This window comes from Caloenas nicobarica, chromosome Z (genome assembly GCF_036013445.1).
Source record: "Caloenas nicobarica isolate bCalNic1 chromosome Z, bCalNic1.hap1, whole genome shotgun sequence".
Lineage (NCBI taxonomy): Eukaryota > Metazoa > Chordata > Aves > Columbiformes > Columbidae > Caloenas > Caloenas nicobarica.
This window is the reverse complement of record NC_088284.1, coordinates 54,095,158-54,118,167: the sequence shown is the minus strand read 5'-3', so window position 1 is coordinate 54,118,167 and position 23,010 is coordinate 54,095,158. Positions and strand designations below refer to the sequence as shown.

Below are 23,010 nucleotides of genomic sequence, written 5' to 3'. Positions count from 1 at the left end.
TCTTATCTCCAGCAACACAAAGTTGATGCACAGTATTGAGCTGATGTTGCACAGCCGAAGAGAGAATTTACAGTGTAATAAATGTTGTTCTAGGCATTGTTACAGTTTTCTGACAAGACCACTGGTAGAATTAATTAAGAACTTTAGATGTAAGCCCATTTTTAATAGAGATGAACTCAAACAGGGTTAAAAGCAAAAATAAAGGATACATCTTTAGCTATTGGCAAATAATCTACTTTATTTCATAATTCAGTAAACCTCATGTGCTGGAGTGGTATGGCTTGTTATGATGGTGAAAATAATGTACTGCTTTTCTGCAAGTGGATGTGGCAGGACTGATGGTATTTTAAGAGGAGACATTGTCTTTATCTGCAAGGCCAGGGCATGGAAGAAATGAAAATAACAGTTATTGATTTTTTTTCTTGTGCTGAGGGAAACATTTGACAGCATTTTATGAGGGGGAAAGAGCAGATGTTCACCAAGAGAGGAGAGGTTTTCAGTTTTAGCAATAAGACGTGATAATTTTTGCAGAGAACATTTCTTTGCAGTTATATCATCCTGAAATGGGGAAACAACTCAGAAGACCAAAACATAAATAGCAAAAACTACCCTGAAATGCTGCAATCCCACAAGTATACAGGATCCTTTTTTAGGAGAGAGTGAACAAATTAATCAAAAGGTATAGCATGCTTCCAGCTCGACCAACTAAAGTCCAGTTGGGTTAAAGAGACTGAGTATACACTTGCTACATGACAGTTAATTTAAACATATGCTGAGCTGTGTTGCTGCTTTTAAGACTACCATCCTGAACTGCAGAAGGTCTGAGATCAGCAGGGCTCTGGAGAGATGCAGCAGTCAAGCCAGACAGGGCACTGGGCAGAATCACGGCTGAAACCCGTGGGTTAGTCATTGAGGCTCATTGGGCTCGCAAAGTAGAAAGATTACTTTTATCCTGTTGGCAGAAAAAGCATCACTAGTCTTTGGAGAATATACAAAGCGCTGTCACACATTACTGCGATGTCACTCTGTGGGAATCGTGGGAACCTGGGAACGCTGAACCTAAATGAGGAACTCTGTTTTCCAAGGCTACGCAATTGGTTGCTGTGCTTTTAACTGCATGAATTCAGAGTAATCAACTACTTAAAGCCAGAAATTAAAAAAAGAAAAGAAAGAAAAAGAAAGAAAAAAAAAAAAAACAAGGGGGGAAGGGTTATGTAATATTATACAATGCCTCCAAAAGTCTGGGGTTAGATTTGATGTCCTCTCCAGCCGCTCCAAATACGGCCACCAGCATTTAGCAGGAAGAGAGATTATTCTGTGTTCCAGCTCATCCCTGTCCTGTCCTTTGGTCAGCCCCTGCAGCACCCTTCGACATGGCTCTGGAGCCCCAAAGCCCTCGTCCGCACCCTGAGCACCCCCAGTGCCGCTCTGGTAAGGCGAGGTTACAACTGACATGCATTGCAAAAGCGCAGCCAGTCCATTCAGCCCTCCTTCTTCATGGTACAAATGAATAAGGCACAAACCTCGTGTGAATTGATCAAGTGGTCATCTTAGCAACGTTATTCTTGTGCCTTTCACAGCCCATGGCTTGTGTCTTAACTGTGCAGCCTCACATACAGCCTGTTTCATCCATACCTCTGTAGGTTGGCTTCCCCCGGCTTCACCCACAGCCTCCTGTTCCCAGCAGGACCACAGGGCTTCATTTGTTTGTTCTTTGTAAGAGAGCGTACCCATTTGCTCACAAACATCAGGCAGCACGGCTTTGAGTTCCCATGGCAGCTGGACAGTAAAAGTTGAAACAATGGTCAGGGCAGGGTGTTGACAAATGCATTTTAAATTTGCATAGGCAGACTGCAGTGATTGCTGGCCTTCAGCTTGATGACGATCAGCTGAGGGCTCCTCTCTGTAGAAGTAATATGCAAGAAAGCTGGGTTTACATTGGATAGATTCATGGATGGATGGATGGATGGATGTTTGCAGACCCCTAGGCAACAGAAGTCATCTTCCACAGAATTTAATACTACAGGCCTGGTTTCCTTCTTCAAATGGAAATTTCTGCATTAGACAACCCTCACCATTTCTTAATGCCTGTGAAGCGGGATAGAGAACATATGAAGCCAGAAAGCTAACAAACTTTAACAAATTCTAGAATTAGATGCCCCGCTTCAAGGCTAAGACATGGTGTTTCTACAGCAGTCCTTGAAGCTTGATGTTTGCAAATAGATGAAAACAATGTTCAAGATCAGCTTATCTGGCACCTTTCAAAGTGCTAAATTCATTTACAAGATGAGTGCTGAAACTGATTACAAGTTGGATGACATTGTATTGTTGGAAGTGCAATATTTCATAGATGGAAAAATGCGGTCATTTCCTCTTGGAAGTGCTTCTTTGAAGAACATCATAGTTCGCTGATCTGGCATGGCAGCCTCCTCCCTGTGAATAGTTTGCACATTGCAGAAGCTAACTCACCAGGCTGTCTGGTTTAGATTCTAGCCCAATATTGCTAGTAAAACCAACTAGTGAACATAACACAAGGCTACGGCTGGGATAGGAAGTGCTTGCTTACATAAACTGACATTTGGAAGCAAGTACTTAAGTACCAGAAAGGATCTGTACAAGTGCAATTCTTAATAAAAACGAACCATCATAATACAGCTGCTCTCAGGTAACATTGAGAAAATACATCCTAATTTGTAGCCATAAAATGGTCATTTTTGCATCATTTTTACAGCTATGATATGGATTTTAAGGTGATAGCATATTAAGTTAAAACTGTAATGCTTTTAAACCTGTCATAACCATAGCTAGACTGGATTATCTACCTGCAGCTGTAGTCTGCTTAGCACACAACCATTTTAAAATTATGTGTATCAAGCAGCACTGATTTACAGGATGCATAGCAGGGACTTGATCCTGCAGAATGCTGATGATATCTGAGAGCTGTGTAATACTTGGGTTTCTTCTTAAAGCATATGCAGAAGGCATCTCTTTGAAGCACTCACCACCTTTAAACTTTGGTCAATGTAGTCATGTTTTTTTTCATTGATCCTTGTTGGAAAACACCCCTTAGCCTTGCTGAGAGTTTGACAACAACAGGCAAAAAGGCACTTCACCTCTCTTCACTGCTATTGTGGCACAGCTGTGGGTGCTTGGACTCAACAGTTCAATGAAGACTGATAGAAGCTCACAATTGGCTGGCAATTTGTTTCAGGCATCCTGCAAACAGCGGTGTTGAGTCCCAGGCTTCAGTTCAGGAAAGCTCTGAAGTGTGCGCCTCATTTTAAGCATATACCTAACACAGCCCTTAATGCTTTTTTGAGTAAGTGTTGACTCAGTAACCACTGATCATTAATAGAGAAGGAAATATGCGTTTAGAAAAAGTGCCTTTGACCAGGCCCTGACCTGTGCTTTTGATGTGACTGAACTGAAATCTGGGTTGAAACTGAAGGTGCTCCTGGGTCATGGCTGGATGTGCAGGCTGCCACAGGTAATGGTAAATGTTGCACAGGTATCCTGTTTTCATTGCAATGCCATCTGGCAAGAAGAGCACCCCTTATAATGCTTTTATTGATACTTTGCAAAGCATTAAATGTTACCTTCACAAAGACACTGAGGTATTGGAAGTAACTTTGTCTAAAATGATTTATATTGGCAATGACAGAGATGGAGAGACCTCAGGACTTCTCAGTCCTGGGCGAGTACTCTGCCTTCAGGGACAGAGATGGACACAGCTCCAGGCAAGATGATGTGAGAAAAACACCAAAGAGCCCTGTGGCTCATGCTTATCCGTAAATTGAATTCTTGATGTCAATACCGATAAGTCAGTCTTGCTATGAGTGCGAAGAGAGATAGCTAGGTCTGTGATGTTACAGATCAGTTCATTGCAGAGCCATCATTTGGTGGCAATTTACCATCATCACTCTAGAGGCATGTCATTTGTTTTACTGAATGGCATTGGAAACTCAGCACAGAGTTGTACCACAAATACACTGCAGCTCTGTAGCAAGGAACCATGGGAAAAGAAGATTTGAGAGGTTGTATGTTTTGTTGTTTATTTTTTTAATTACTTTTTCAAAATCTCTTGATGTAAGTTGTGAGAAATAAGAAAAAAATAGAGACACCTATTTTATTGTTTATAGCTTTCATTAAATTTTAAGGAAAGAGTAAAAGAAATTGCTGAAAAGAACCAGTAGCAGAGTCTGTATGATGAGCAGATCTAAGAGCCATTTTAATATTTGATGAGACCAAAAGCTTCTCATCACTAACCATCTTTTAACAGCACTTGCCCTTTGTCTGTGTGTGTGTGGCTCCATGTTTCTAAGGGACTAACTTTTCTGACTTTCTAATGAAATACCTCTCAAGATGGCAGTAAAAGTGGTGGTTTGGAGCTGTTTGGTTGCCGTGCCAGTTCAGGTTATGGTATGGTGGGAAACAGAAGCTTTCTTTACATGTCAGCATGTTTGTGTGTTACTTCAAACTCTCCATCTTACTGAGTGATTTCTCAGCCAAAGGTGATTAAAAATATGATGCATGCAGTCTTACAGTCAGTCTGCCTGCCAGAGTGGTAAACTGTAACTCGGAGATTAATGAGCTGAACTGAGAAAAGCACTTAAAAATATGTCTCCGTTCTCTGTCAATGAGGTGCTCAAGTGTATGTTTGTAAGTTAGGTGGAAAGCCACAGGAGTTGGGTCCCAACTCTGACACCTGCGCACAGCAACCTGCAGGGAGTCAGAAGCAAATCCACAGTCTAGCCAGGAACCAAAGTGGGGAGCCCTGCCTTTCATCCAGCATCCTGACAAAAAATACTCCTCCATCACTCGTATGACATCTCATGCAGGGGGAGGAGAAGAAAAGAGGAGTAATAGACCAACTCTATGAAAGTTTTAGCATGGCTTTCTGTTTTTGTGGAGTAAATAGCAAGCACTGTCTTGTGGCAATGCGTGGAACAGGGCTGAGCTCTCACAGCCGTAGCTGTGGTTTTTGTACACTACCCTAATGCTGAATTACTGAAAACTAGCTGGAAATGGATGTTCTGTGTGATTTAGAAATAATGTGAACCCTGACTGAACTTCTAGTGGATTTTTCTTCCATTTGCTGTTTCAACATGAGAACAAGGAGGATATTATTTGTAACAACAAATGTAAAGTCCCATAAGGAGAAATTGTATTTTGAATTGACAGAATCTTGAAAGTGCAAATGTGATTTCATAACTAAATACATATTCAGACAGGAAAATGAGAGGTAATCAAAAATTAGATGTCCTTGAAAAAGCTTGGGTTTTTTGTTTTTTTTTTTTTAAAGAATTTCCTTGGAAATATTTACAGCTGTCTTGATGCAGAAGTAATCAGAATATCTATATATCTATATCACAGTATCTCTTCAGTTACACTATTTTAAGAGTCCTTGAGTGGATTTCTATATTGATATGGTCCAGTCAGAAAGGGACATGTCAGGAACAATAAATTGTTTAGAAACTGGAAACATGAGATTTTTTAAAATGTAAATTAAGGTTAGGTAACCTAATTTTAAGGAAGTGTAGGATGCTGGGGAAAAAGAAAAATGTTCTAGGAGACTTTCAGAAAGGCATTCATTCAGTGAAAGATCCCATTCAATATGACTTTATTTGGGGTAGGAGTCAATGTTTTACAAATTGTTTATTGTCAAGGGAATACATACAAATAACTGAAATTATTTTAAAAGCTGTGTAGGACAGGGTAGTTAATGTGGAACAAAATAGTTTGATGCAATAACCTTGGTAATTATCAGCAGAAAATAGCATTGCTTTAATTCACTCAAAATTAGGATATTAGACCATATAGATCCTGATCCTAACATGTCATGCAGTCAGACCACTGTGTCTTCATGGATTTTGGTTGATATCACTGAGTTTCCAGGAGAATCATCAGTGCAGATTTCATTTCATGAATATTTTTTAGTTTCCTGAGTGTTAAAATAGAGAGTAAAACTGGCCTAATTTAAAGAGGGTTGGTAGGCTAAATTAATTAATAATTTTGTAGATCTTCCTTGTTCCTTGGGTAGGGTGTGCCAAGCAAATGTGAAAGATGAGTTTGCACTTCAGAAACCATGTCTTCAGAGATTCTGTTGAGAAACCTGTCATGGTAGTGATTGTTGTTGGGGGGAGAGGAGTTCGGACCATGAATCTCTAGTCCTTAAAAGTTCTTCAAAGTGAGTGGCATCAGATGGGAAAAAAAGAAACCACACATTCTCCTTATTTAACATCTTGATGCTCTTCCTCATGACAGTCTAGAGGAGTTATTTCTGACTCTTTCATTTGTTTTTCTCAGGTTGGGGGTCACACCATGCTGCCCATTCGTTGGATGCCTCCAGAGAGTATCATGTACAGGAAGTTCACCACAGAAAGCGATGTCTGGAGCCTGGGGGTTGTGTTATGGGAAATCTTTACCTATGGCAAGCAACCATGGTATCAGCTCTCAAACAATGAGGTGTGTGTAATATGTTAACTGTTGGTATAGCTTCTCTGGAGAAGCGGCAGTAAGAAATTTATCTAGTAAGGGTAAAACCCCTGATACCAGGTATTTATGGTTGTGGTTGAATTTCTTCCTTTTCACTCCTTTATCACCAAGGTGGGTGGAAGTTGTCCAAGCAGAACTACACCAGTTGGAATTTAGCTTTTTTGTTTGTATTGTCTGCTCTGGCTATTGAGAAAGACCATGAGGCAGTGAAAGGGAGCTTAGCTATCTCCTGAACAGGCTTTCGGTGATTTCAGTTCCATATCATACATGTTGTTGTTGCAGAGTGGCTGCCCAAAACCGTTCTTGAATACATTGAATTAATATGGAGATCTCTTGATTTCCAGGCAGTCACAAGTAACCATTTTCCAGAGATTAGCCACAGTGATAACTCGTAAATTTAAGGAAGAAGAGAGGGAGGGAGGGAGGGAGGGAGGGAGGGAGGGAGAGAGGAAGGGAGGAAAAGAGGCAGAGGCATTGATACTCTGTGTGAGCAGAGTGAAAACTTAGCCTTCCTTATGAGATGATGTGGCGTTGATAGATGGGTAGAGAGAGGAGGTGTGGAATTAATTCCTGGCTATCATTCCCTCATGAGTGGAAGGGACAACATGAGTGAACTTAATATCAGTGAATTTATTGCCCCTTGGTAACTTGTTTTACAGTGTTTTTTCCAGATCGCATCCTGCTGCTCATAAGTGTACCTAGAAACGCAGCCCTTGGCAGTGTTGGCTGGGTGACTGCCACCAGTGAGGCTGCTGTGGTGGTTAGCAGTGAACTCTTCCATGGATGACCCTCACGTAGTTGGCTCAGCTGTGCTGATCCTTTTTTTTGTGATTTCTCGTAGGTGATTGAGTGCATTACTCAGGGCCGAGTCCTGCAGAGACCTCGCACATGCCCCAAGGAAGTGTATGACTTGATGCTGGGCTGTTGGCAACGGGAGCCCCACATGAGGCTCAACATCAAAGAAATCCATTCCCTCCTCCAGAACTTGGCCAAGGCGTCTCCAGTCTACTTGGATATTTTAGGCTAAAGTCTCCTAGAATTTCTTCTTATGGGCTGCGGGAATCAATGTGTTCAACTGCCGCTGAACTCCATTAAAATGTGTTCTTAACTTTGACAGTATTAATGACAAAGTTGCGGAGAAGCTTTCAAAGGGCAAGCAATGTGCACTTCTCCATCTGTAGACAAAGTATTGACGTTTTAGACATTACTGAAACGTATCTCTTCTCTCTCTCTCTTTCAGTTTCTGTCATTTTTTTCTTCTCTTCTGTCTTTCTAATCAACTTGGCTTCTGCATTATTGTAACTCTGCATAGACAAAGGCCTTAAAAACATGATCTGTTATATCAGCAGACTCTTCAGTTTGCCCACCACAACTAACAATGCCTTGTTGTATTCATGCCTTTGATGTGGATGAAAAAAAGGGAAAAATATATTTGACTCGAACTTTGTGATTTCAGCAGTACAGCTACTGGGAGTTTCTAGGGATTCACCTCAATTTTTTTGCTTCGGCATGTGGGTGGAAAAAGAAGACTGGTGTTCTCTACGTGAAGCATATTCCTTGCAGAGATAAAGCCAGATGGAAAGAAGACAGTCTTGTGTGATGCACTATCTGGAGGAATGAGGGGATCAGATGGCATCCAACCCCACAAAGAAACACTGAAATGATTTGATGGAAGACAAGATGGGGTTTGACACTTTGCCTGAAGAGTCTTTCTGAGGACTAAAGGGATTGTTCAAGGAGGTGCTTTGCCAGCACCTTTCATTGCCAGATACAAGTAAAAGGGAAAAAGATGCTGCCTGCACTGCACATAGTTATGTTTCTACATGATAAACTAAACACATGCCCTTCTTTTGTCTTCTGGTAGGATATTGTCATGCCACTGGTATAAAAATGTTCTCCAGCTAGTCTTTTTTAATGAAGGCTGAAGCTAGGCTTATTCATGTACAGTATTAATTTCAGGATCATGTGTTGAAACTAAGGATTTTGATAAGATAGGACAAGCTATAGATGCTGGGGCAGGTGTATCTTATACTGTGCTTGTCCAGCAGCATATTCCTTCTTTCCTCAATCCTTTTTCTCTTTTTTTTTTTCAACCGTGCAAACAAAACTCTGCATGGTCTTTGTCGATTAATGCCCTTTGTGCAGAAACTATCACTCATCTTGTAGTACACCCTAGTAGGCATAGCAAACTCATAACGATGTAACTTATATTTCATTAGAAGGGGCTAATGGAGGACATTAGCCATGTTAAAATGCCTTTACAATGTTACAGATACAATACGCTGATATAACATGAATAATCTAAAGCACGGTTACGTTTGAGCCGTGCTAGGGGATAGAAATCTCTAGAGGAAACTAATTACTCTGAGGTTATGGCTTACTTTTAAGAGTGCAGAGACCCTGAGCTCAGCACCATATTTGTATTGATACTAGTATTGTCGTTACCAACATCCACTCTTTCTTAAATAATTTCTTTTTGGTTGGATTGGCATTGTATGTGTACAACATTTGCATGGCCACTGTGTTGGTGACAGCTGCATGGGCATACATGTTATTTTTCAAACCAGATGTTGATGATTTCAAATTTAGAGTTAGGATTATTTTTAATATGAATTCTTACAAATGAAAACCTACCTTACCTATTCCTCAAGACTTTTGCCTCCCTCTGTGAGGGGGCGTTACTGCAAAAAAAAAAAAAAAAAAAAGAAGTGATCTTTCTTTCTGTTTTTTCTTTTTGTTATTTCTTATTGATATGAGCCAGATCAAAAGTCCTTAATCTTTGTGTTGGGGATATTTTATTTAATAAATTAAGCATTTTATTTTTATAAGTGTTCCCATAGCACATTTAATATATAATTTGCTTGCATATATTATTTATTGAGGCACTTTAGGTTTTTCTTTCAGAAGCTTTTAGAGCTAGCTCATAAAGATTCTGAACATTTTCAAAAGAAAACAGTTCACTGGACAGCGATGAAGTTTAACCCTTCTCAATGTCATTGAAAAGGCAGCATTAAAAGTAAACATGACAGTGTAACTATAAAGCCATACTCAGTATTCCTTTAATAAACTAGGTGTTATTTCTTAACTGCTACTGAACTGGAAACATACAAAAAGCCAGAGGAAGATTCCTACAAAATGGGCCTTAAGATTTTATCTAGACTGTCTTGGCAGTTCACACAGAAGGCTAGATAAAGACTGAGCATCCAGTGAAACCCATTCTCTTGAGAATCTGAATGTTGTGTTTTAAAGGAATTTGAAATTGATTTTCAAAGTAACAGTGGTGGAAAAGAAGCATGTCAGAGTCCGCTCTCACTGTGCAGTAGGAGGAGGCTGCAAGTGGTGGATGGGGGTGCGAAGTTTCTACCTGCTGTATTCTGTCTTAGTTTCTTATGAGCTGAAGAAAAAGGCATCTGAGATGCTGCTTCTACTGGAAAGCAGGCTCCAGCCTGAAAGCAAACAGGTGTGTTTTGCAAGCACTGAAAGAATGTATACCAAAAATAACCACAAAACCCTGAAAATGTACTTAGTGGCATCTTCTTTTTGATTTACTAATGAGACTATTTAGAGTCACTTCAGAGAAGAAATAGAGTTACAATGCATTGTGCAATAACATAGCAGTATGTTAAACTCCTAAAGGACCAAATGTTCTACAGAGCCACTGGTATGGATAACATTGACCTATATCATTAATGTTCTTGATAGTGCATAAAATGTATAATCACAGTAGACAAGCTATAAACTGTAGCTATACGTAGTTTGTGTTTGTTCATGAAGAGATGGGTAAGTGTAGCAGAATGAGCAGAGAAGAGGAAGAAATATGTTCAAATCACAATGAAGGGTGAGTATATGTGCATATTCATCATGCTTGCACTGTCAGCTAAATTGTGTACACTGAGTAAATGTGACAATCAGGCTCATTTAAAAAGTATTTCTGGACTGTGCTATGAACTGATCATATATATAATATATATTATATATGTGTAGTTGCATATAGCATATATATACACACACATAGCATATACATGTATGCCTATGTCTGTTGTATTTTATTTATACATGTGCAGACATGCATGCACATTATGTATGGGCTGTGTGTATATGTATAAATTTAAATACACCTACATTATTACAAACAATTATTAGACTGCTATTAATAAATCGATAAAGTCTGCTGAGCAACCAAAATATTTTTTTCTTTTGATATTTCTTTTTCTATGTTTGTAAGACTCAAATTTTTAGCTGGTGTGCAGCAGAGGCAGTGCTAGAATGCCAGAGATATAGCAACAAGCACTTTTTTTTTCCCCAGATGATTGCATAAAAACATTTCTTCCATTCCCATCTCACTTGTTGATTTCTCACGATGAAATGAACAGACAAGCTTCAAAGCTCAGAAAACAGAATTTGTTTTACTGTCATTTCTGGGTTTGTGCTATCATTGTTTTATTGTCCTGGAATCACAGTGCAGCTCTATTAGCATTTTATACTCATCTGCAGTAACGAAATAATTCCAAGAATGAGCTGGACTATTCAGACTGCAACATGACTTGTAGGACAATGAGAATGCCAAAATTCAGCAGTAATAATAGCAGCATTCACCACGCACTGTCCTTCACTCTCAATAGATCTGCAAATCTCAGAACTGGCCGTGGAGAACAGATACTTGTAAAGCAACAGCGCCCAATGATGCATGATGGAGTGTGTCCATTTTAGAACAACTTCACTTTGTTTTGATTTGTAAAACGATGTATCTATTTATTGTCTGGAGTTTAGTAAGAAACTGCGTACGATTTTTCTTTATTCCTTTCTTGTTTTTTATTTCTCACTTTCTCTTTTCCTTTCTTTTATCGGGTTTTTTCCTTCCCTCCTTCCTTCCTTCCTTCCTTCCTTCCTTCCTTCCTTCCTTCCTTCCTTCCTTCCTTCCTTCCTTCTTTCCTTCCTTCCTTCCGTCCTTCCTTCCTTCTTTCCATCCTTCCTTCATCTTTCTTTCCCTCTCTCTCTCTTTTTGTACCCTTCCCCACCTCTCTGAGAGATTGTTTTTGTAGTGGTTGATGTAGACTTTTACAAAACACTTTTAAAAGAAATTAAATAACCCAATAAGACGATCAGGTCACTGAATGACTGAGATACAATGCATCTGTGTTAGAACAAGTCTGTGTCTGGGTTGTTGCAGCCTGTGACTGAATTTCAAATACTGCTTAAAAAATGTGAGGGAAGGGAGTGGGAAGGGGCTGGGGAACGGACTGGGTTTTCTAATCAAATTTGAAGGTTTTGATAGCACAAGAAGTTGTATTTTCTTGTTGTGAGGGCTGGGATGAACCACTGCTGCTTTGAATCAAAAGGTCCTTTACAGCCTTAGTTAAAACACCTTTATTTGGGTGGGGCGGGGGGTATGCTACATTCATCATAAATATGAAGCAAAAAAAAAAAAAGTCTACATGTTGCAGGGAAAACACTGTGAATTTCACAATAGCAACCAAGTGACTATTTTGCCATCTTTTACACATAAGTCTCAGGAGAAGAAATGGGAAATGTTGGGTGTGTTATTTTACCGTCTATGCATTCTAGACCAAGTCTGTGGGGATTTTTTGTTTGCTTGTAGAAGGTTCTGAGTGATGACTGGCTGGTATTTTATAAACACTGAATACTTTGGGCAAGGATAATAGAAGCTGCTAGTAGTGAGGCCATTTGATTGGAATATGTGAGAAAACAGAGGTCAAATCAAATCTTTTCAGAGGCCTATATCTTGCAGCTTATATGTATCTTTCTGTAACTTAAAGAAAAGCAGCTAAGAATGTTTTATATACAAGTAATTTAATTCAACATTGATGTTTAATTGAATCACCCATAGAGAGAGAATCAATTAATTATGAAATATTTGTCCCAGCCCTGCTCTCCACCTATACTTTATGTATATATATATATTTCTAGATATCACTCTCTTTGTCACTTAAGATAAAGAGGATGATATCTATATATAAATATAAATCTCTATATTGTCACCAAACTGTGACCTGGTGTGTAGAGCTATCTTTCTCCTTCCTTTTTTCCTTTTTTCTTTTTTTTTTCTTTTTTTTTTTTTTTTTTAATGTGGTGTCTCCGTGGAACTATTTAGTGGTTCTTGTTTTGCAGTTTGTTACTAGTCATTGCTTTAAAACTTTCATTGCATCTTGGCTGATTTCAAAGTGATGCCTAGGTATCAGTGTTAAAAGTTTTGTTTGTGAATCATGTGACCAGCTTCTCTTGACATGACATGGAAAGTCTCTTGTATTACAGTGTATTTAATAAAAATGATGTCTTACAATAAACAATGTCATCCAAAAGAAAGATAAAATGATTACTTTAAAAAACCTAAAAATTTTGTGAGTGTTGTGTGCTATTTTCTTTTGTTAGAATGCCTTTGTTTACCTCCTTCCTTTTTTGAAGAGGATGAAATTAAGAAACAGTTTGGTATGCTTACAAACATGACATATTTGAACTCTAAAACCCTGAATAAAAACGAGTTGCTGAAGTCATAGTTGAAAGAGCAGACTAATAAGGAAAAGGAATATTCAGTCTGAATGTGATGACAAACTCTTTTTTTTATTCTTTGTTTTTCTATTTGAATGCTTGTTCATTTGGGGTGCTGGCTTAGTGAATACCTGTTTATCTACCAGCAGAAACCAGTCTTCAGATATTTTCTGTCTTTTTACTGGAAGGGTCTCAAACCACAGCCCCTTTTAAAATGTGGTTTCTTGTTTTTAACTTATGTTGGTCTGGAATGAATATATCGTGAACAAATATGGCATTAAATCCAAGTCATTGAAGAACATAATTAAGATTCAGAACGCAGAGTGCTTAGACATCCAAAGGAGGTTCAGCAGCTTGATTAAAGATCCCTCCACCAGCTATTGATCTAAACCAAACCCTTCATGGCTAGAGTAAAACTGTGAGACCCACTTTATGGCTGTATCTGCTTCATGCTGCCAGACCTCCCTGAGCTTAGATGAGCTGGCTACAAGCATTCAAGAGCATTCAGAGGGAAATGTGTTCATCCAGTGACTTAGAACTGCCTTACCTGCCTTTGTGGTAAAAGCCGATGCCTTCCAGACTAAGTGGGTTGTGTTGCCATCCCGAAATGAAACACCTCGCTGCAGACAACTGCAATGAAGTGTGTTTGGCAGCAGCAAGAGCTGCAGAAACTCCCAGCGCCGAGCCCATCTGAGCATCACCCTGCAGACCCAGCAGCGCGGGCACCACCGTTCCCTTTCCCCAGGGACTGCTGAGGCCAGGGACACGGAGCAGCAGCAGGACGGGACACTGCCTCTCCTCGTGGCCACTCTACAAGCAGGAAGCCAGGTGAGGCGGCAGAGCCCATGCACGGCCTCAGCAGTACACCTGGCATTTTTGCAGCCCCTCCTGTGCAGCCCAGCCCCCTCAAGATGACAGCTGGAGCTTTCTCTCCCCAGCAGATCTCCTGCCTACCCAGGGTGACCATAGCTCCTTCCCAGCTCATCCCAGCCTCCCCAGATGGGCCCTTGGGCAGGCAGGAGGTGTTAGGACATTGATACTCTTCATTGTCTCTGATTGAAGGAGGAGGAGTTTTCTATGTTTTCCAGCATGCACCATGTTGCAGAGCAGAGGCTCAAATTAGGAGTAATGACTGGTGCCATTTTTATTGCCTTCTGTTCACTGCAACTCTAAGAGTAAAGGTATTAGTTCAGACTGCACAAGGGGCTTGCAGAAGACCCTTTAATGAGACTGGTGATTTTCCTCATGCTCCAAAACCTGTCAGATTTGGTAGCATGTTTAAGGCCACTGCTTTCTGCCACAAGATGCATAACCAGTCAAGCACCCTCCTGTTTACTGCTCAGCAACAGCCTTGCACAGACTTGCAGTAGCCAAAGACCCGTGTCTTGTGACTGCCTTCTGCATCAAACCCACAGAGAGCTGTGAAATATCCAACAGTCCAGGAGGGGATATGCAACAGAAGTACCGTGCCTGTTTCTGCTAAGGATCAACAAATTTTCACAATTGATTTCATGATGAAGTAGTCTTCGTGCTAAATGCTTCATATAACTGGAAAATCAATCATCTTGATCACTGTATTATTTTAAAAGTGATTCACAGTGCATATTGATTACTCCCATTAGTATTTTTTAATGGCTATAATAATTTATTTTTAAACCAATGAGAAAGTCTATGTTACAAAGAAGAATGATGGCCCTAGAAAGGACAGAAAACCCTTGGATGTCATTAGGACAGAGTCAGGCAGACTTTACTAAACCTGCTCACAGGTTAGCTTACTAAAGCAGCTTATTAATATTTACCATAACTCTTAGGTTCTGACAGGCAAGACTCCATGCAAGAAAGAAAATTATTTGAAGTAACCACCTGAAGAATCACTCAACGCATTTCTCTGCTGAGAACCCTGTGCCTTGAGTCCTTGAGGATGGTTTGGTCTGCACAACATGCCCAAGGTTCCTTCAACAACTGCTCCCTCTTGAGAGCTGAAGATTTTTGGGCTTGGGTCTGTTTTTCTCAGTGATGCAGTGAAGAATACTGGGCAGAATAAGCGAGGTGTGCAAAAACAATCGCTTTACTTTCTTGAGTTGATACTCGCATCGTGCAAAAATATGTTATTATCAAAAATTATCACAATTTGGGCTAAATCTCAGCCTAGATCAGGGTGCTCAGAAGAGAAGAGCTTGTGCTCTTTCTGGCTGGGGTCTGTATTAAATGGTGTGCAAGGAAAGAAGAGATGGATGGGAGAAGATCAGACAGTAAGTGAGCAAACCCTTGTTTAAAATGTGATGTAAGTACTAGACATGCAGTTGTGCTGTCCCAGTGTCTGACCTCAAAAACAAATAAAACAGGCATTTGACAAATTATTTGCACGTATTGTGAGCACTTCCCCTACAGAAGACGTTTCTAGGCCTGGCAGTGCTTTGTTATGATACAACGGCTGCTAGTCTCATGGAAGGTCCAGATCTGCCACTCTGTTATCCTGATTTTAGCCTATTTTTTTTTCTGAAGCAGTTCATTTAAATACAGAAAAACTGATAACTTCTGTTCAGTGTGTCTCAGCATGGGCAGAGCTGGCTCCAGAGTTAATTAGACTGAGTTCGCCAGCTAGCCCAGTTACAAGCTCTTGGGAATTAATAAGTAATTTATTGGTGATGAGCAGAGAATGGGAATGTTGACACAGATAACTGGAAGGACTAGGCATTTAGCACCTTAGCGTTCACAGTTTGAAACCAATTTACAACCAGTTTGCGGTACCTATTCAAAGGGAAAAAATCACCTCTCTAGAGCACCTTTCTGTATGCTCTTCTATCTAGTGCTACCGGCCCTTGTCCTGGGTAACATGTAAGTTGAACATTTTTTCTTCCCCAGCATGCATTACCAGGGCAGAGCCTTCACATTTGGCAAAGGCAATAAACTTCACCCTCGAAGCAGATGGTTCTTTGCCAGTTGGTTTTCACACCTGTAAGTGTCCTTTAATTTCTGTGCCCTGCTACTATGGAGAGAGCAGATGCCCTCAATATGCGTGGGAGTGGGTGAACAGTATTTATTGTCCATTCAATAGAGAGGAGAAAAAACATGTAAGTGGGAGCCAGCCCAGCCTGCAAAGGTAAGAGAAGCTGAATTCGTGGTCCCTAGCCCCTAAGCACTGCAGGGAGGTCAGTGATATCTACTGAGGAGCAACATGGAAAGGTTTGTTCTCAGCATGCTCATATCTTAGCTCCCCCAACACAAATGTTTCACTCTCCCTCGTATCCCACAGTATGGGAAGGATAGAGCAGCTGCGGCATGGGTGTCCCCACAAGGGACAGCACAGCCTTGACCCTCGGGCTCATGTGGCTTTTGGGGAGCGTCCTGACAACCAAGAAGTCCCTATCCCCAGGTCCCTGCACTGATTGGGTTTCTGTTTGTCCACATTCTGATAGAGATGATGGGCATGATTCCCCTTTGCTGGCATATGCTGGGTCCAATGCTGACAACAATCCTCTTGTCCATCTGTGGCAAGTTGGTGCAGTGCCATGAGATGCTTGTGGAGGTGGCATGGTGTATCTTTAGCCTGAGCAGTGTGCCCATGGCTATAGACAGCCTGTAGACTGCAGTCCTCCTCGACTCTTTCCAGTGGCCTCTGTAGCACGCCAGTGCTGACACTGCAGACGAGAAGGGGAGAGCACACTTTCACCATGGCAGGCAAAGGGCTGAGCAACTAGTGGTCTGAGGTGAGTGGGAAAATGTGTTAAATCACTGTGACGGGGATTGCCTGTTATCCTGTTCATCACAAACACCCTGCACACAACTACCTGCACTCCTATCTTCACATGCTGCTGTCACATCAGAGCACCCAGCCAACAAGTGGGGTGGCTCTGAGGGCAGCAGAGCTGCCCATCTTGGCACAGGCTCCTGACTGTGGTGTGGCTCCTCAGGGGTACACCCTCTGTTTTGGGTGGACCTGCTGGCTGAGGGATGACACTCATTGCCACCTGATCAGCCCCATGTTTGCCATGCAGGGGGCTGGCAACTGGGTTGTCCCTCTATCTTGGTCTCGGCAATTTTTTGAGCCCCTTGTGCAGCTGCTAGCCTTGCCCCCAGTTGGGGGTCTGGTAGCAGACACCCAGCTGGGTCCCAGCCCTGTGCTAGGAGTGGACCAGCTCCCCAGCCCCAGCCACTCACCTTCTCTCTGCAAGTTACTGTCTAGCTTCTCCCTGGCACAGCATCTGATAAATCACCCAGTGGCATAGCTTTGTAGCTTTAATGATCTTGAGATTAAAACACTGAAATACCTGTCCTGGTTCTATTGCACTGATTCAATCTGCTCACAAAGGGAGGACCGATTCACTTTGTCCCAAAGACTCTTTGAACAGTCCTCAGAGGCACATGCGGTCACATCACCTTTTGTTGATTCATCTGATCCAGGTGACCCCCTGGATGGCACCAGCAGTATTTGCACCTGTGTGCCTCGCCATTCCCGGTTCTGGGTGCACCCCTTCAGTCCCAGGTGTTCCCACCACTCTTGTGTGTCAGTTTTGGGAGCCAGCTCACCGGCACATGGATAAACCCACCGCCAAGTGCCCCAGCCAGTGCGGTGCGGGGCAGGTGGTGGTGCAGCCCTGTGCTCCCCATATGAACCACTGGTGCATTTTGCTTTTCCTACAGCTGATCACTATTTCTAAAACTGGCTTTTTATTCATCAGGCAAATTTTTTCAGCACTTAAGTTGGCTTATTAAGAGCACTGCTTACATACCCGACTCCTATAATTAACAATTCAAGAAAAAATCATGGCCAGGAGTGGCAAGTCTTTAGGAGGCAAAATAAGAATAACATATGGATCTCTTACCCCTGCTCCCTGCTCCCTCCTTCTTCTTGAACACTGGAGTCTCTGCTCAGAGTTTGTTTGTCTTCCAGTTCCTCCAAGCTGTTACACAAGAAAGAAAGTCTCTGCAAACCATCCATTGTGAACTCGAGTCATCTCTTTCCACTTATGGGGTTTTTTTTTTGCACTGCTTTGTGATTTGGGGAATCATGTTAACAAATGTCATTAGCATCAGGCATTTTTAGCAACTCAGAATCTAAAGAGGTTTGGATGAGGGAAAGCAGATGGAGAGTAAACATGGTGCCTCCGATACCACAGAGGCCACTAAATAAATATGCACTTTGCTTGGTTAAAATAACACCTATTAGCAGTAAACGTTTACCAGTGGGAGACTAATCACTCTGGCAAGAGCTAGGTGCTCTGCAAGCTGTTCCAGTGCTCTTTTGGATAGCCTTGTGTTGTACACCCTCATTGACTTCCATGCGAGGCAACCAGGTAGGGATTGGTGCAGTTTGCAATACCAACCGCAGGTCACGCGGTTTTCCCAAGGTGTGCAAAATCCTATTGCACCATCATACACATTGCTTAGTGGTTATTTTCAGACTAGATTTGTTGCTAAACACCTACTTGTGAATGTGACTCAGGGCACGGTTCAAAGCTGGCTTTCCCAAGCCAGAATAGTACATGAGGCAAATTTGGCTGCCAGCTCTTTTTGGACAAAGTCAATGCTTTGTTTTGTTTTTTAGAAAGCCAGAAATACAACCAATGGACATGAAAATTCTTTATTTCAAGTCTACGGCAGCAAATGTGCAACCTGGGTCTCACCATGACTAGCGGCATACAACTGCAGAGCTGGTGGCAGTGGGGCTGTAAAACCCAAACCAGCAGAGAGCGTGGGCTGCCGTGTCAGCAGTGGGGACGTCCCCTTGGACCCTACATGGGGATCGACCTCTTCTGTTGTCTTACCTTTCAGATGTCAAAACCTGGAGTGCGCAGGGGAGTGGGTATTATGAGAAAGGACTTGGGTGGGATTAAATAACCTCGTGCCAGACTAAGAAATCAAGCTGGGGCCAGCCCAAAAATGCCAAGCGTGTAGCAGTACCTCAAAATGGCAGCAAAGCTGTTACACGCAGAGTGAGACAAGCAGTAGTAGTGAAAGGCAGCAAAGTGTGCCCGGCATTACATTCATCTTTCTGCCTGTTCGGTTACCTGCTGTATTACTGATGACACTGAGTAACACTGTCAGATCAAGGTAACCCTTCCATGCTGTTCTTTTCTCTTTAAAAACATGCCAGTGATTAATCTATGTGGGTAGCAGGCATCTCAGAAACCAACACAGCACAGATTTGTTGCGTTTTACCTTAAAAAGACACTGCCGGCTGCCGTGTTGCCTCCTTTCTCACCCCACAGTCAGCGATTCCCCGGTGACTGGGACACTCGACAGGAGACAGACACACCAGTTTGTTTTCTCGTGATGCCCTGGTGAGGTGAATGCTGGCAGCCTTCATCTCACTGGCTACCCGAAGTTCAGTTTCTACGTCTTCCACTTCTGCTCTGACATAAAGCCTTTGTCAAGAGAGGCGAGTTACCATGGCAGTGCCTCTAAAATAGAACGAATCCAACACACATCAATACCTGTACAATAAATAGAATAACGTACTACTTGCAATGCATTATTCTGTATTCACTGGGTAGTAATTTGTGCAGAGGGCTGCAACTAACTCCTTTTCATTTAATTATGGGAAAGCAATTCTTCATATCGGAAATGCTCAGTGCTTGGGAAGGAACAGTGCAGAACCACCGAGTGATTAAAAAGACAGAGCTCCGGTTGCTAAATTAGAGCCACTAATGAGGTTGCTCTTCATGGAGAGGCTGCTCTATCTCCCCCTGACCATACTAGGTGCTGGATCAGGCCCATACTCTTAGAGAAGTGTGGGCTTTTAAGGGTTTTTAATAAAGCTGTGTTTTATTTTGCAGGAGATCATGGTTGGTATTCCCAGTTGCTGCAGGCCGGGGAGAAGGATCTCGGCAGGTCGGGGCACACAGCAGCAAGCCCGGCAGAGGGAGCTCAGCCAGGTTCATTCAAAGACAACCAGAACACCAGCTGTATTTAAGTACGTATGAGACCAAGGCTGTGATATGATTCATTTTCCACCAAGGCGTAGGTCTTCCTGGTTTGGGCTTCACAGCCATACCAGGCCACCAGGAAAAGCTCACAGAAAATGTCCGTTTTCAGATATTTTCTAGAGCAAGAGAACAATGGTTCTACATGGGTGCCTCTGGCTAAAGTACTTGACCCAGTGTGGGTTCTTCCAGCCTTGCTACTCCATACAGGGAAGCCCTTGTGTCACACTCAATTGCCTCTGACACTGTGAGGCCTTCACTTTGAAAGTGTTCCTCACAAGCCAGTCCAGACCAAGCTGTTGTATTGCTTTGCTTAGCTGAGTGTTATAATTTGTTTGTTTGTTTATTTTTGTTTGTTTTTACAAAGCATACTTTGTGTATCATGCTTTGGCACTTTTAGAAATCCCAGTAAACTAGTTTTCTGGTTCAGTGGTTTGCTCTCCTAGCTGATTGTGAGCAGGGGAAGGTCCATAATGGATACCTATGGGGAAACCTTTTCCCTCCTTCCAGAAATTAGTGGTAAAACTTCCTTTGATGCAATGGGTGAGATTTGCAAGAGGCGAATTTATGTTCAGATGCTCCGATGACAGGCTGAATTATTTGGTTAAACAAGCGTGGAGGTGTTCAACAAATTTTCATTTCCTTGTTCCTCATTTAAGTAACTGTTGTACTGATGCTAACACACTCATAAAAACTTGTCATCCTGAAGACAGGGCAATTTTCCTGGCAGTACTTTTGAACCCAGTTCTTTCTGTTATATTCACAGTGAATTGCATTTACTGTTGCATATGGTGCCACTGAATGAGGTCTGTGAGCCAGTACCATAAGGACCTGTACCTCTTGTGTCTTTACTGATACCTGCCACAGCATTAGGCTTGGGACAAGATTGTCTTCTCCCTTTATTATAACAGTTCATGTAAGGACTGGAGTTTGGTAGTTAAATTTTTAAACTGCTGCAACATAGTCATGATATTCAGTAAAAAACCAATGAATTATAAAGAGGATTTTAAATAAGTTAATATGGGAAAAGAAGTATCAGTGATGTTCTTAAATTGCCTCTCAGCATCAAGACTACCTTTTATTTGCTGGTATTAAAGAATGCATTATTTCAGAGAAAAATTAAGTCACTTCCATGCAGTTATGTAACACAGCCAAAAAAAAAATAGCAGCCATATGAAATATAGCCAAATATAGGCATTCACAGAAACAGCAAAACCAAGTTTCAACAAAACACAAGTGAATTGTTTCAACTGTATGCATAAAAAAGCGGAGATGGAAGAACCTATGTTGCCTTTACAACATTTCATAACATAATTTGAACTTACTAGTGACACACTTGTTCTTTATTGCAGACCGTTTGGCTCTTAAACACAATTTATTTTTTTTTAACAACTAAGATACATTTCTGGTAAAAGTCTTCACACAAAAAACCAGTTGTAGTCCAAAAGCAAAGCTAGCTAGTTGTTCATTAACATTTTTCTGTTGCGACACGGACTTTCTTCAGAACTAATATTTTTAAAAACTTATACATACAAGAAATCTCTTTTTAAAGTATAATTGTTCATTTAATTTCTCTCTCTCTATATATATATAGGTATACACACATGCATACACAATTTTTTTTTAGTCACCTCTCTTTTTAGATTCTATTCTATATTTTTTAAAACCTTCCTGAATTCTAGAAAAGCTCTGATAGTAGAAGTAGGAAGGGCATGAGAGAAAGCTCCCAGTAGCGAACACTTCTGGGGACTTGGGATGAGTGAGCATTGTGAGAAGTCTAGATAAATCTTCTGTGGGTGCCATCCAGTAGGTCTGTGGAAAAGAAAAACAAATAAGGCCAGGGAAGTATGGGAGAGAGAAGAAGGGAGGTGGAAAGGTGAAATAGATGGGAAAGTATACCTGTATGACATCTTTATACTTTCAGAATTTAAAAATTCAATAATTTAAAAAAAAATGTTTGAGGTATGTTGGTCATAATAGAAGAATAACAATGTAGAAGTGATTGCCTTTCCCCCTCTACTTTGGCCATTGACTTGGTGAAGAGAATATAGGATGAGAGAGAATTTGGTACTCAAGATGAAAAACTGCCTGCACAGCTGTTTAGTTGTGGAATAGCTGGGTTTTTTTCTAACAGTGAAAGCTTACAGTGTGAGCTTAGTCTTCAAGAAAAGTGAACCATCCACTGATGTTTTCTTATAGTTAAGTGGTGGTCAGGCAGTGGAAATCTTCCTGTTAGTTTCACAGGCCTCTTAATCCGACTAACGTGAATATAACGCTTTCGCACACCCTGTGCCTGCAAAGAGCTCCCAATTGACAGAAGGTATCCACCACAGAGAAATATCGATACACTTTGGACATGGAAGTATCATCACGTACCAGCTGTGATAATGACCATTTTGTTCCTCAGTTCATCAGCCGTGCTAGCACCAAAATAGGTAGTAATTAATAAGAAAGGAATAGAGAATGAACAGAAAATATCATTATGTCCCTGAGTACTCTTTACTTAAATGCTGCACGCATCTCAAACAGCACTGTAGAACTGGAGACAATTCAAAGAATGGCTACAAAGAAAATCCAGTTTATGGCAGCAATACCTCAGTAGCATCTTAAATAGAGTCCTAAGTCTTCGGACTTTGAGGAGGTTACAGTGAAGAACCGTCAAATTCCAAGTGGCATGGTGAAGGTGAATATGGCATGATTATTCATCCTTTTTTCAGACACAAGCACTGACACCCATCAAAAGGAAACAGGAGGATGTTCTGGAAGCAACAAGAGAAGATACCCCTCCACATCCGCAGTTTAGCTGCATAACATGGCCAAAGCTTCTTGTGGGCACCAGCAACGAAAGTGGGTTCAAAGATTGCTGGAAAAATTGTTTGGAAGAAAAATCTACCAAAAATCTTTAAAAAGTAAGACATTATCTCTTACTGGAGAAGTCCCACAGTGTTTGGTTCACGGCCCACACAAGGCTGGGAAAAGATTCTGGTTATTACTATGCATTCTTCCTGTCCTTGCATCCTTCTCCAGGCACCTGCTACCAGCAGCTCCTGGGACAGGAAGACTGTCAGAGTACAACCACCCT

General features: G+C 41.4%; 1 protein-coding gene across 3 annotated transcripts in view; it reads left to right on the top strand.

The window, feature by feature from the left end:
- The window catches only part of NTRK2 (neurotrophic receptor tyrosine kinase 2), a 201,300-nt gene extending 192,867 nt beyond the window's left edge, over positions 1–8,433 (top strand). For all 3 annotated transcript variants that reach the window (XM_065655716.1, XM_065655720.1, XM_065655715.1), the window contains 2 exons: positions 6,307–6,465; positions 7,337–8,433. In XM_065655716.1, coding sequence (XP_065511788.1) covers positions 6,307–6,465; positions 7,337–7,522 — 345 coding nt within the window. In that variant the 3' untranslated portion in view covers positions 7,523–8,433. The remainder of the gene's footprint in view (positions 1–6,306; positions 6,466–7,336) is intronic.
- Positions 8,434–23,010: the final 14,577 nt, after the last annotated feature.